This window comes from Rhinatrema bivittatum, chromosome 17, assembly GCF_901001135.1.
Source record: "Rhinatrema bivittatum chromosome 17, aRhiBiv1.1, whole genome shotgun sequence".
NCBI lineage: Eukaryota > Metazoa > Chordata > Amphibia > Gymnophiona > Rhinatrematidae > Rhinatrema > Rhinatrema bivittatum.
Genome location: NC_042631.1, coordinates 30,916,504 through 30,932,249, shown reverse-complemented (window position 1 = coordinate 30,932,249; position 15,746 = coordinate 30,916,504). Strand labels below are relative to the sequence as shown.

General features: G+C 39.6%; 1 protein-coding gene across 1 annotated transcript in view; it reads left to right on the top strand.

Annotated features, from left to right (window-relative positions):
* IGHMBP2 (immunoglobulin mu DNA binding protein 2) overlaps positions 1 to 14,494 on the top strand; it is an 89,568-nt gene extending 75,074 nt beyond the window's left edge. Inside the window, exons 13-15 of the mRNA XM_029582233.1 lie at positions 3,571 to 4,437; positions 8,701 to 8,885; positions 10,155 to 14,494. Coding sequence (XP_029438093.1) covers positions 3,571 to 4,437; positions 8,701 to 8,885; positions 10,155 to 10,352 — 1,250 coding nt within the window. The 3' untranslated portion in view covers positions 10,353 to 14,494. The remainder of the gene's footprint in view (positions 1 to 3,570; positions 4,438 to 8,700; positions 8,886 to 10,154) is intronic.
* Positions 14,495 to 15,746: the final 1,252 nt, after the last annotated feature.

Genomic DNA, 15,746 nt, shown 5'->3' with positions numbered 1-15,746 from the left:
AGGACATCTTCCAGTCCTGGAAATCTTCCAGTTCATAGAGCCCCTTAAGGAAATCGTGGCAGTCCCAGACCACAAAGTCTTTCAGGAGGTACAGATGAGGATGTGAAAGACCCCCCTTTCTGTGGCTCCCATCAACAAGGAGGCAAATGCAGTTTATCTTGTGCAAAAGGTTCCCAGATTCGAGGAGAGATAGCTGCCATACCAGTCTGCGGTAGCTGAATGCGCTATCAAAAAGCCAAGAAGTCCAGAACTCATTCCTCGGTGTGCCCAGGGAAGTAGTCTAGAACCCTTGATACCCTTGGGAGAAAAGTTTATCAGGGTGCTGCGCTCAACACTGCTTCCTTCCAGTTCTCTTATGGACCAGTATATGTGGGATGTGCAGAAACAAGTGCAGGGAGTGGCCAAGCAGCTTCCTCAAAAGTAGCAAGATGCCCATTTGTCATCAGAAGTTGGCCATAGAGGCAAAAACTCATAATAAAAACTTTAAAAAATATATCCAAGCAAAAAGCCTGCGAGAGAGTCGGACCATTAGATGATCGAGAGGTTAAAGAGGCACTTAGGGAAGAGAAGGCCATCACGGAAAGATTAAACAAATTCTTTTCTTCAGTGTTTACTGAAGAGGATGTTGGGGAGATACCCATTCTGGAGACGATTTTCAGGGGTGATAATTCAGATGTACTGAACGAAATCACAGAGAACCTTGAAGATGTGGTAGGCCAAACTGACAAACTGAAGAGTAATAAATCACTTGGATTGGATGGTATACATCTGGATGGTATAGTTCTGAAAGAACTAAAAAGATGAAATTTCAGGTTACAAATTAATTGTAATAGATCTATCATTAAAATCATCCATTGTACCTGAAGATTGGAAGATGGCCAATGTAACCCTGATATTTAGAAAGGGCTCCAAGGATGATCCGGGAAACTATAGACCAGTGAGCCTGACTTCAATGCTGGGAAAAATCATGGAAACTGTTATAAAGAATAAAATCACAAAACATTTAGATAGACATAGTATAATGGGACACAGCCAGCATGGATTTACCCAAGGGAAGTCTTGGCTCACAAAACTCCTAAATTTTTTGGAAGGGCTGAATAAACATGTGAACAAAGGTGAACCAGTAGATGTGGTGTATTTGGATTTTCAGAAGGCATTCAACAAAGTCATGCATGAGAGGCTTCTAAGAAAATTAAAAAGTCATGGGATAGGAAGCAATGTCCTTTTGTGGATTGCAAGCTGATTAAAAGACAAGAAACAGAGAGTAGGATTAAATGGTCTGGTTTCACAGTGGGAAAAAGGTAAACAGTGGAGTGCCTCAGGGATCTGTACTTGGACCAGTGCTTTTTAATATATTTATAAATGATCTGGAAAGGGTTACAATGAGTGAGGTGATCAAATTTGCAGATGACACAAAATTATGCATAAACTACTATTAATTAACAAGAAATAGTAACCTGAGATCTATTTAATGCTTGGTTAATTACCAGGTACTTGTAACTTGGATTGACTACTGTTGGAAACAGGATACTGGGCTTGATGGACCCTTGGTCTGACCCAGTATGGCATGTTCATAGGTACTTCCCCACTCCTACCCTGGGGACTCTTTCTTGACCAAAACCAGGTGCTTTTTTTTTTTGTTGTGCACTCAGAACAACATTTTTTTTTAATCTGCTACTTTGTATCCTGTCCCTCAGCTTCACTGATTCCTGTTTTAAAACACTCAGTGTAACAATACTATACTAAGCACTCAAATTCCTTGGTTGGAAGAGGTTTCTAAGAAACCTTACAGAGGGATCAAGGCTCCATTTAATGTCTCCATTTTGCAGTTAGAGTAAACATACATTTGGTTGCATGGAAAATAATCCTGTAATTAGTTTTCTTACAGTGCTTCTTATAATACAGTATATGAAAGGGAAAATGGTGAGATTTGATTTTTCTTAGAGCAAATGATTGATATGATAGCTTATTGATCACTAGAAACAGCAATCAAGTAAGAATTATTTTGTAGGACATGATACTAGAAGACTGTATGAGGAATTTTATTGCAATGCACCGATTGGGTACATTGGCCACCAGCCAATCACAAACAAGATTTTGTAGGTATTAGAACATACTAGTAAACAGAAATTGCAAATTTTGGGTCCTGTGCTGCTGTTCATGCTTTTCATTTTTTGCTTAATTAAAACTTTTGGTTTGATATTATAATTGGATTAAACCAACTTGAAAGCAACTGTGTACTGCCAAGGTAATGATATTGGCTTTGTGAGTTTGACATAAGCTCAGTTGTTTACTGTAGCTCAGCTGTGGTCATGATGCAGGTAGCTGATGTGTGCTACATTGGTGTTTATTACTTAAATGAATGCACAGAGAAGCAGAAGGAGCTATTTTTGGTGATGTGGTAAGTGAAGACTGAACAGTTTAAAGGGTCCACATGGTTGTTTAAGGTTTGAGGCACCAAGGAGTATGGATTCGGAGGCTGCAGATTTAGAGAATAACTTTATTAACAGCACTGTTAAGGCTGAAGTCCGTGTGTACAAAGTATATGCGAACTTCATCCCGAATTTTTAAAGTGGACTTATGTGCATAAGTCTGCTTTGAAAATTAGCAGGCCTGCACATACCTTGGCACAGCATAGGTGCACACATTGACTACTCTGCGCATACTTTCAAAAATCAAAAGTATGCCTGTAAATGAATTTCCAGCCCCAGCTCCACCCCGGGTACACTTCTTTCAAGTACACGTAAAAGTGTGCGCAAAATAGCTTCCGCGTTTACTTTTACTTGTACAACCCCTGGAGTAATTTTCAAAAAGCCCATTTATACATATAAAAGCTCATTTTGCACACATTAAGGGCTTTTGAAAATTAACCCCTGAATTGTTTTATGATCGGGCTAAGATCAATTTAGGTAGTCTTTTTTTTATTTTTTATGTATGTTTTCTGATGTAATATAGTTACCATGCAACCATTATCAGCTGCTCTGATCGCTACAGAAGAACAGCATATACAACTATGTAAATAAATATATCTACCCTGCACAAGTTACCCCTGCTAAAATGTATGCATACATTTTTCATGTAAATTTAAGTGCATACTTTATAAAATTCTAAATAGGTACAAAATTCCAAACGCCACCCCAGGAACTCCTTCACTCAGTTTGGGTAAACTTAAGTGCGAGCATGACATATACATGCAAGTCTACCCACTTATCGGATGGGCAATTTTGTAAAAGGCCATTTTACCCATAGAAATCTCTTTGAAAATTGCTCTCCCTGTATATGACATAAAGAATTTGCAGATTTTTTTGCATCATTTTGTGCTTAAAGTGGCTGCAGAATAGGTAAGATATTTTGCTGAACTGTGTACCTATTTAAATAAACTCTGTTGTCCAGCAATTATTCATTATAGCAGGCAGTGCCTTTACATGACAGGATTTGTCTTCCATTGTGCCACATTGGGAAGAAGCTGGACTTTAGGACACGTGTACCACCTGAGAATATTCACAATAATAGAGCTTGTCGTAATACAGTTTCTTCATGCTGTTGCTGATACCTTTATCATTTCCTCAGGGGAAGTGGGATTTTTGGCAGAAGATCGAAGAATAAACGTTGCTGTTACTCGTGCCCGTCGCCACTTGGCAGTGGTCTGTGATTCTCGAACTGTCAGCAACCACAAGTTTTTGAAAACCCTGGTGGATTATATGAACGAACACGGAGAAGTCAGAACAGCTTTCGAGTATCTGGATGATATTGTGCCTGATCACTATTCGCATGAAATTTCTCAGCCCCCCCATGAACAGGAAAAGCAGGATAAAGTCACACTCTGCCCTGAAAAGAACCGATCAGACAGACAGACAGATGGCCAGAAACCTAAAGAAGTCCATAGAGCAAAGGACAATTCTAAATCGACACAAAAAGAGTGTCCAAAGGATGTTCCTAGCTGGGGCCTGAACAACCATGTTTCGGGCAAAGAAACGAAAGAGAGAGACAGTAAGATCAGACAGAATGAACTTAGAATAACAATTGCTGACTTTTTCAATGATTCTAGTAAAGAACAAGTAGATTTTCCTTCCTCCTTAAATTCTCATGAAAGATTATTGGTTCATCAGTTGGCTGAAGAATATGGGCTACAGCACATAAGTACTGGAGAAGGGAAGGAGAGACATATTACTGTTAGCAAAACAAAAGCGATATCAACAAGTCAGTCTGGGGTAAGTGTAGACTCGAACAAACAGGAATTATCACAGCAGCTTGCAAGCCCACAAACAGAAAATGGCGGAGAAGAGTTTAGCAGCGATGCCAGTTTAACTAAGCCAGATCTGAAAACTTTGTACTTGGAAAGAATGCAACGAGAAGTGGCCAAGCAGGAAGACAAAACTAAGAAAAAAGTTAATATGCAGGAAATACTGGAAAAGAAAACCAAAACTGAACTAAAAGGTATGAGATTTTTACTTCAGATAAACTGACTTGCTTTGGGACGCATCCAGAGCTCTTCGCGTCTAGTTAAATGGTTCTGATGCAATCCAAGTTGGTGTTAACCAAAAGGCCCTGTGATGGCCTCTTTGAAATGAGTTAATAGTTTCCAATCCAATTTCCATTGCACAAGCGTTTCCCATCACTAATAAGCACGGGGGTAACCTGCATAGTGCAGCAGATACTGGCATAAGCTTGCTGGGCAGACTGGGTGGATCATTTGGCCCTTTTCTGCCATCATTTCTATGCTCCACTAAAACCAGCACTAGCAAAGTTAGGGGGTGGGTAAAGTTCGAATGAGCGCAGAAGCTGAATTGGCTTGTCACCTTCTAGCCGCGCCTGTGAATTTCTAAAGGGCGTCTGTTTCCAGTGATTCCAGTCAGGCAGTTTTCACCAGCACTAGACAGAGCTAAGACTAATTAAAAAAAAAAAAAAAAATCAACCCTCTGCATGTTTTTCAGTTTGAGAGGGCAATTTTAAAACTACCCACGTTGCTGCGAAGTTCGTGGGTACTTTTTATCCATCCCCTAACTTTGCACCAATTTTCAAAGGAAAAGTGTGCGCCTCCTTTTACTTAGAAAATTGCAGCAGGGAAAAGCACCCTCCAAGATTTCCATCTCCTTTTCCTGACAATACTTTATCTGACCAAAACTACATGCAGCGTTTTTGAAAATCAAAAACTATGGGGGTAAATTTTCAAAAGGATTTACGCGTGTAAAATTTGGTTGTAAGCGCGTATCCTTTTGAAAATTGCCCCCTCCAAACACATGCATGTGGTTCTCGCTCCAGACCTAACCCTGCCCCAGAAACGCCTCCGCTACATTGTGGGTAAAGGTATGCGAGTCACTTTTATCTGCATACAGGCTGGGTAGTTTGCAGACAGCCAATGTAGGGCCTGATTCACTAAGGCATTTCTCCCATTCTGTGTCTATGGGAAAACGCCTTGAGGAATCAGACTCTTAGACAAGTAAAAGGCTTTTTGCTCCTGGAAATCCCTTTGAAAATTGCCCTCTAAAACTTTAATCCTCCTCCTTAAAGAATCATCTACCTAAACAGTAAACTATGTTAGAATGTGGTAAAGGAGTGAACACTCTGCAGGTTGTTCTGCAGTCAAGCCCTTAGCTGATGATGGCCTCAGGTCCATGCTCTCCTTTATTGCTATATATTTGTCATTTCTGCAGCGTGATTAGATGTGTGCAGAGGCTTAAACAGTTACAAAATAATTCTTTCTCAAGGGCAACTGTTTGACCGTTGCCAGAAGGACCTATATGTAACAAATCAGAGACATAGTAGGTAAATAGGTAGATAGGTTGTGGGATAGCCAAGCAACTTTCTTAGGCTGGAGACACAGACTCCAGCCTTTCTTCATGCAACTTTCAACTTTATCACAAGTTTCTCAGCATATACAATGTAGACTGCTTACTTCTTAGCAGTGTACTCACAGCATAACTTCTACCAGAGAGGGTTCAAGAGCTGGCTTCTCCTGGAGACACCGGGCCTCCTGATCCCAGCTGGATTCCACCTTTTATCTTGCCAGTAGGGTCCCGCCCACAGAGCTTTCTCCCTCTGTGGGTTTTAAAGTGGGCCAGGCATCTAGCCTAGTCCCGCACAGGTTAAGGAGGGGTAGTAGGGCTGCTCCTTTACATAGGTCTTAACTGGAGGAAAATGTACACATCTGGACACACAGATCATGAATGGCAAATTACCTCCTGGTAATCTGAGGATGAGTTAGATTACACAGATCTAGAAACCTGATCACAGATCCTTAGGAAAGCACTTCCAGGGCAATATCAGCTTAGATACTACTAACAAGTGTTATTACAAGCACCAAAATGTAGAAGTAACGTGCAGTTTGGGTGTAGATCATAGGTCTTTTATTTTTATTTTTATTTATGAAGATGTAACATTGTACAAAACACATTAAAACAAGTACTTTCCAGAATATGGAGAAAGGCAAACCAACATATGTTATTCTCTGAAGATATTATCACATCATCATAAATGTTGCTGTAGCAACCACACAGAACCAAACACAACGCAACCATTCATCCAGCCATTCACACTAATAAACAGAATAATAATAATAATTTTAAAAAAAGCCTTGAAAGCCAAAAGAAAACACAGTACTAGGACAATTCACTATGGTCAGGGCCGGTGCTTCCACTGGGCAAACTAGTCAGTTGCCTAGAGTGCCAAGCTTTTGGGGGCAGCAAAATCCCACCAGTGTAAGGTCTAGAGGGGTGCTGTACCAGTACTGCCAAACAAGGGAGCGCAGTCCTGGAGCCAATGCTGTGGGTAGGACGGAGCGCTGTGCTGGAGCTGGGGGAAAGGTGAATAACCAAAGATTCGCCTAGAGCACCAAATAGGCTTGCCCCTGCCCTGGCTGTGGTTTCCATGAAACTGAATACTTTACATCTTGCATTTGCTCCTTAATTGGCAGACCCCTATTCTTCCATTCTTTAAATACTATATTATCTAACCCTGGTAGAAAATCTGCATTTCCCACCATCGACAAGAACTCTGATACCACATGAGATCTTCCCCACCATTTTCAGAGATACTCAAAGAAAAGAGCAGAACAGTGGATATGAATTAAAATCTTTCGGCATGGTAGAGTCATCCAAGCTTCAACTAGTCCCATAGTCTGAAGAGATCCATTCCCAAAGAAAATGTAGCTGAAATGCCGCATTTATAGAAAAAAAATCTGGGAGATTAAGTCCCCCAGATTCCCCTTTATTCATCAATTTAGAATTTCTAATACATGCTCCCTTCTTTCTCCAAATAAAGAGTTATAGAGCTGACTTTTAACAAAGCTGTGTCTTTATATAACAACCAACTAGGAGCCGTCTGTAAACTATAAAGCAATTTAGGAAAAAGTACCATTTTAAATAATGTGCATCTTCCGAACAGGGATGGTGGAAGCTAGATTATCGGTCTTAACAAAGGCATCAGGCAACCAGATGTTATCACCTTGGATTCAAGACCCTATTATACCACCTAATTGGTTATTATTTATATGGATAGTTGGTATTTTCTACCCCTTCCAATAACTGTTAGCATAAGACCTATGCTAACAGTTATTGGACTTACTGATCTATCTTTTCACAGTCCCTCGAGGATCCATCCTAGTTTTAAATAAAATATTTTATTTATTTTATTCTATTTATTAATTTTGTATTTTATTTATTTTATTTCTTATTTCTTTTTTATTTTTTTCTTATTTTATTTTATTTATCCACAATTTTATTTTATTTTTTGGTTCTTGTTCTCGGTTTATGGTTTGTCATGGTTCCCTGTTTCCAAATGTTTTCTGAATGTTTTTCTGAATGTTCTAATTGCTAAGTTCATTGTTTAATGTATCGCTTCCCAGCGAAAGTTCTGTTCCATTGTAAACCGGTGTTATCTATATTCTTTATAGGAATATCGGTATATAAAAATTCAAAATAAATAAATAAATAAATTATGTGTGCATAGGAAATTCCAAATAACTTGATAAAATGCTAACCAAATTGGTAGTGTAATAGGGTCTCACACCCAAGGTGATGATATTATAGATGCATAAAAAGATAGAATAGAATAATATGTCTAGTTCCATGGAGCTCTCTTATATTGCTTATGAATACAGGAATTGTATTTAGCCATTCAGATGCTTTGATTTCCCATCACAAGAGGCACTCTTATGTAGCAAAGAGAGTCTCTGGCACAGAGGAATCCTTTTTTGTGTGGAGCTGTGCTGACAGTTTAATGGAAATGATGTACCAAGACTCTCAGGATGTTATTTCAGGCATTCTTTAGTTGCTATGCGCAGGCACTCAGAGCTAGAAAACCTGCAATTAATTAATTTAATTAAACAGAATGACTTGAAAGAGGATTTTAACGTTAATATTTTCTATGGCTATGGCGCTCAGTCAAGAAAAGTGGTGCTCGTGCTTTTGTAGTGAAAATCGCTCAGCTTAATACTGTGGCTTTCAATACAATGAGACTGCAAATGAAAGCATGTTTACAATGATAAGTGTGCCATAGCTGGAGGTGTTACGCAATTACACAGGAGTCAATTCATCTACCTTCTTTTGATATGGGAACTGCTTGGCTTAGCATCTCTCTAGTAAGCAGGATATTATGAAACTCAGAAAACGGACATTTCAGAGTTTCCATATTGCTACACCTTCTTCATTGCTTCACACCATACAGCTATTGTAAATTATGTTTATTATTTGTGACCTCCAGGTAAGGCCACGGCTAAGACTGGAGCTACCCACTCCCCGGAGGAAGATTTTGATGCTCTGATTTCTGCTGCAGTGAAAGCTGACAGTACTTGTGGATTTTCTAAATGCAAAGCAAGCGTTCTGACCTTGGGACAGCTCTGTATTCACTGCAACAGACGCTACTGTCTGAGTCACCACATCCCAGAGGTACAGTTCAGCCCTCTCTTCCTTTTCTAACTTCGTAATTAGGTGTGGGTGTTTATGAAGGCTACAGGCTGGTGTCAGCACAGCAGTCCCTGGCTATTTTTACCGTGCTATGAGCCTGAATTATTGCAGCTGAGTTCATTTTCTGAGCCAAATGGAATCCGTTTTAAAGATTATTTATACAGAAAAGGCTTGGTCTTAGAAAATTATTAAATGTTAAACAGCAGCTGGCTGATTTAAAAAAAAAAAATAAATTTGTAGCATGATGTATTTCTGACATTTATCAATTCTCCCATCTGCAAACCATTTGTATTTAATAAGACTGGTAATAGAGAACCGAGTCTTGATTCTGCTCCCACTCTTCTTGAGTCTGTCCCCTGGCTTTACCATCTCTTCCAGACTTGAACTGTCCTTGCAAGCTGGGCCTCTCCTCATTTCTTCCCGTCTTCCTTCCAACCACGCAGACCTCGCTCCTCCTCACCACTATTTTCCCCAGCGCACCTGCACCCACTTTATTTCTTCTTCCTTACTGCACCTAAGCCAACTCCCAGCCCATGTCTGCTCATAATCCACCTTCTCTGCCATCAGTCATCAATCGGAAGTCATTCATTAGGACTGAAGCTTTGCGCAACCAGCAAACTCTAATAGACGTTCAGTGTTTTGGGAGCTTTATGGCAAGGCAACTTCTTCCTGTTCAAGTGGGACCATGGAACCATTTAGGGATATCCAAGGTTTTTCCCCATTTTTTAACCCCCTTGCATCTGTCAAGAGTACAATTTTTCTTCAAGGACTGGATCTCACCATTAGGATCTTTTGGGTACTTTTCCAAGCAAGTTGATTTGGCTATGGTTAGATGGACACAGAATCCTGGGCTCGATGGACCAATGGTCTGATGTATTACGGCATTTCTTGTGTTTATGTTCTCTGAGTGAGAGACCCGGACCGCGGTGCCCTCTGGAGTCCAGCACAAGTGCAACCTGAGCCAGCTAGAAGTTGGTAGTGCTGTGCAATGCTTGGGACTCCTTCAGACCCAGGGGCTACAAACACTTCCTTCACAGCATTCCTAGTCAGCCGAGGAGCAGAAACCAGTCTTAGGAATCAAAGGATACATTTATCTTTCATTTCAAATATTTAAGATCCTTATCTGATAAGAGTAAGGTTTTAGGATTAGCTGAATATACATTTTACCATGCTATGCACTGTATAAGGTAATCTAAGATATTATACCAGTTTAATCTGTCAAACAAATAAATACTGTTGCTACCTTTGCAGGTTCATGGTTGTGGAGAAAAGGCTAAAGCCCACGCCCGCTCCAGAATCAGCCGAGAAGGTGTTCTTTATGCTGGCAGTGGCTCGAAGGACATTTCCTTGGACCCAACTAAGAGGTCACATCTACAAAGAAAACTTGATAAGAAGCTCAATGAACTGATGGACCAGAGAAAGATAAAAAAGAAGGACACACAAAAATAGACATCTCATTTCAACTCTGCATCTGCTACAAATTCATTGGAGCTAAATATGTGATGAAGGCTTTTGTGCAGAGAACAAAAATGCTATAATATAGCTGAAGCTGTTAACTATGCACTTATTTAAGCAGGCTGTTCCAAAGTGCCATTATTCTTGGTTTGTTGAATATAGAATATGAAAAAAAGATGCTGCTCTCATTCTTGTGGTAATTCTTGCTTTAGTTTCAAGTAATACCTTGCAACCAAGCAAAACCTTAAAGCACTTAGAAAATCCATGCAGCTGCCTTTGGGACAAGCTAGTTAAGTCGCATTGTCAATATTTTCATCATGCATTGCAGTCTTTAAAGTTGGAAAATAGAGGAAGGAAGAAAACTGATATTCTTCCTGAATTATAACTAGGAACATAGCAGAAGACAAGGAGTAAAACTTGCCTATCATCAACACTGTGAAACCATCAGAACTCTTTCAACAGTCACTCCATTTTTTATTTTTTTTTAAGTGCTGTTAATGGTGAATTAATAAGGAGTACAGAAAATAGCCAGCAAGTCCTTATTCTCATTCTCCTTTCCTTGTTGTCATTCCAATGACTACACTTTAAAAGTGGTCCCCAGTTTGTGGCCTCCAGACTTCTGTAGATAATTTCACAATTTCTAATTGGCCAGAGCAATATCAATGTTAATCATCCACCCCAAGTCAGCTTCCATTAAAGATATTTTGTTAGTTTATCTCCAGGGTGGTCTGTTTCTCTCTTTCTGGGATTATGATAAAAAGTAAATCCAAATTAAACCGTTGGGCATGGGTGCACAACAGAGGTAAGGACAGTTGAGCCCAGGGAGGGGGGGGAATAACTGCCATAACAGTGGCAACTGCTGCAAGCCAAAGAACAATACTGAAGATGTACCTCAGAAAAGGTATCCTCCAGCCATCAGATGAGCAGGTGTTCCCCAGAGCCACCTGAGCAGGCTTTCTGGGAAGAAGGGTTTGACGATCAAGCATAATAAAAGGGAAAATGTCTCTCTGTGTTTTCTAGTTCATTTGGCAACCTCTAGGTGCTTTGGTTTATGAGTCATCCTTTAACCAGAGAGCCTCATCACTGTGATGCCATTAGATAAGCATATCTTTGGAGAAAAGGTAATTTCTTGCAGTTCTCTGACGATGACATTCTGATAATGCAGTCACATCCACCACACGTCCCTCCCATTTTGGGAAGCTTCACAGTTCCATTATTTCATGCCTTGACCGAAAAGGAGCAAAGGACAATAGATTCCAGTGGTGCTAATATCTTTTCATGACATGCAAATTTTGTGACTATCCTAGAGCTTGGGGGGCATTCCGACTGATCAGGTAACATGACCCAGCAATAACTTTATTAGAATGCTATCTTCACAAAACCACAATGGTAAACTGCTTTGGGGAAGTTTTACAGGGTCTTAATCAGGCTTTTAGAACTGATTTTTCACGTTTATTTAGATAAGAGTTTTACACCGTTAGTGCACTTTATTTACAAGCAGGTGGTATTTGGACAGTAAACTTCCTTTCCAGAATCCAGAGCTGCCTTTTCCGATTCTCCCCACTCAAGCTACCTGATGTTCTCAGCAGCTGCCGTTGTTTGTCATTAACCAACAGGGTGTTCAGTTGACTAACTCGGGCCTGCTTCATGCAAGAATTAGTAGATTTCTCCCTTCTGACATGCTTCCTTTTCACAGGCACCTCATCCTATTTCCTCAGGAAAATCTATCACTCAGCCAGCCTTTTCACGTAGAAAGTAAACTATAACGACTAGATAGATGTTCATTTCTATTGACTCTGTTCATCATATGCTAATTGAAATTCTCATTTGACATCATTCTAACCAGTCTCTATTTTGGAGAGCTCTGCTTTTTAGAATGTCACCTAAAAGTCTCTTCCTTGGAAATGAAAAGCACATTAACAAGTTCATTCAAATTTTATTCCTAAGTGGATATTTTACCAAGTCACAAGAGAGACTGCCTTCAGTAAGAAAGCTCAAACTGCACTGATTAGAATGGCTGAAAATATATATTGTTTGAAAAACCATTCAGGAAAAACAATTGCAGAGGCTTACAAAAAAGCCACATAGGAATCTAATGTTTTCTGAAGTGTATTACAGCAACATTATTACATTGTATTCCTTAATCACACTTAAGATTAAAATAAGTAATTTTCTGAAAATGGAAATGCAGTACTGGGTGTTAGCATACCTGCTGATATAAAAGGCACTCGATAGTGTGTGATTGATATTTTCCAATTTGGCTTTAGGATAACTTTTCATAGAAAACCAACATTTTTTAAACAAAATGGGTTATGATAGAGTCCATCAAACAAAAAGGGAAATCTAATAAATTTAGAGAAAATTTGATCTCCCACAACAACTTAAATATACCAAATTGATGCAAAGTGTCAGCAAGCCTGTCAGGAACATCACTGATGCAAGCACATCCAAATGCCTAGCAGGACTGCACCTGCAATGACAAACCACTGATAACATATGACTAGGTGATGACATCAGCCCAAGAAAATTGTCAAATTTAATTTGGAGTTGAGGCCTCCTGGTATGATAGTCTTCAATTTATAGATCCACCATTGTTGTAAACATAGTAGTTTAAGATATAAATCACCTCCATGCCTGTCAGCATTGAGCTGATCAAGTCACACAGAAACAAAGGTCATTGAAACAATGATCAAACTCCTAACAATGTGAGACCAATGGTGCATTCACCCAATAAAGGGACAAGCTGGATTGGTGCTCGATCATTCTGATCTTTACTATTCTTTTGGTTTTGCCAACATACAGTAGATTTCCTTATATGGACATTCAATGACATAACTCCTGCTGATGTACATGTAGTAGAATGTCTAAATGTAACTGTGTCACTAGCTAAAGGGACAAAAAGTGATGAAGTGTCCATAGAACCATAACAAATAGTGCAGCTGCTAAATAGTTGATGCTTCCTGATGGTGATGTTTCTACTATTAAAAGTTCTTGTAGAAAAATCAGAGTGAACCAAATGATCTCTTAAACTGCTCCCCCGTGTGTATGCAATGTGAGGAGGCTCTTTAAAAATATTGTGGACTTGTAGAATTTGCCAGTTTCTCAAGATAGATTCCCAAACCTCTCAGGCTTAAGAAGAAAAGGGTAATAGGCAGGTGATATGCTATGTGTCATCACGTTTGCAAGGAAGGAACAGCCAGACCCGATGACTATATTTAGCTCCATAAGCTTTACATGCACACAATTTAGGATAACCCCTAGACATCATGGGTTTAGCTTGATTCTGATAGTCCACAACAGATGAGCATAAATGCTGGAGTCAAAAGAATTGGCTTAATGGTAAATTTTCTTTGCCTATGGATGAGCACTAGTGAAATGTAACAGTATTAGAACTGACAGATTTACGATATAGAGAGGTGGTAAAGCCCATATTAGTCTTATAAATCCAGGTCCAAAAAGGATATCCTTTTTGGACCTGGATTGGCAAGAATTATTACAAATGTCCGTAAAACAGACCACATTACCCCCATCCTCAAAGATATGCATTGGCTCCCCATCCCCTCACGTATCCTCTATAAAACTCTCACCATCATCCACAAAGCTATTTACTCTCACCACTCCAACTGGCTTGATTTTACCTTCACCTCTGCATACCTGAATCGGCCCTCTAGAACAATCAACAAAGGAACCCTTCACGTGCCCTCTCTCAAAACAGCACACCTCTCATCCACAAGGGATCATGCCCTCACAGTTGCAGGCCCCTCACGTTGGAATTCCTTGCCCACAAATCTCCGTCTTGAACCATGTTACCTCAAATTTAGAAAGAAACTAAAAACATGGTTGTTTAAACAGGCCTTTCCCGATTAACCTTTCTCCCCCTTCTATAATCAGCCATTGACTCTGTTGTTCTTATGTATTCTGTTGTTTATGCATTCTTGTATACCCATCTCTTTATTTATTAATAGTTACTTATGTTAAGGATTTCTCATCAGTTGTACTGTCTTTCTATCCTGACTTCTGCGTGCTCCCCGCCCTCACCGTTTAGTCCTTGTTTACATGTATTTTCCAAACATTTTGTTATAATGTGAACCGGTGGATTGTACCCACTAATGCCGGTATAAAAAGGTTATAAATAAATAAATATCCAACAAACCTGTATCATAATCAAGTTGACTTAGGGAATAGCCACTGCTTTTAATCACATCAGTAGCATGGAATCTTCTTGGTGTTTGGGTACTTGCCAGATTCTTGTGGCCTGGTTTGGCCTCTGTTGGAAACAGGATACTGGGCTTGATAGACCCTTGGTCTGACCCAGCATGAGAATTTCTTATGTTCTTATGAATTTCAAATGGGTATTCAAAGAATTCAGACAAATTTTAAAAATCATCAAATGAGGACTTGAATCCGCTCCAAAGCAGGAAAACATCATTAATGAAGCATTTCTATATCACCACATGAGAAGCAAATGGATGCTTCACAAGCCATTGGGCCTCAAATGCTCCCATGGACAAATTGGCTAGATCAGGGGCCATGGTGGTTCCCATGGCCATGCTGCATACCTGTTGGTAAAATCTTGAGTTGTAAATCAAACAATTTTTTGTGAGAGCAATCTCCAACAAACTAACCAAAAATTCAGTTTGCATTCTATGTGGATGCATATGCTATTCAAGAAATCCCATGGCCACTAAAATGGCCTCCTGTTGTGGTATACTGGGATATAAGGCTTCACCATCAAGAGAAACCGATAATTCCATGATGTCAAATGAAGATGTTCCAAAAAGGCAATCATGTCCTGAGAGACCCATATATAAGATGGAAACTGGGTAACGAATGGGGGCAGGAAAAAATCAATAAAGCGAGATAATGATTCCAGAAGTGAACATCTGCCGGAAACAATTGACTATCCTGTGGGATCAACCAGCCTTTTATGTATTGTAGGCAACACATAAAATACTCAAACCTGTGGATGTGGTTTCATCAAAAGGTTTGCTTCCTTAGATGTCAAAAAAACAGTCTTCTAAGGCTGACATCCCTAGATCGTCAATCTCTTCTTTCAGTGGACGAGTAAGGTCCCGTGTGTGTGTAGCAAATAAAAACAACTGTCATTTAACTGGCAGTTAACGTCAGCCTCATAATACTCACTATTCATCACAACTATTTTACCCCTTTTATCTGCTGGTTTAATAACCAGATGAAATGCCATCTGTAAATCATGTAATGCCTCAAATTCAAGACAATTGAAGTAACAGAAATCATTCTGTTGTTGGCAGTTGGAAAGTGATTGGATATTTTGAATCACAAGTTGGTGAAAGGTTTTGATGATGACATCTTCTGCCCCTGGTGATGACCATCGGGATGGATTCCTTAAAACTGATGGGTCTAAAGAAG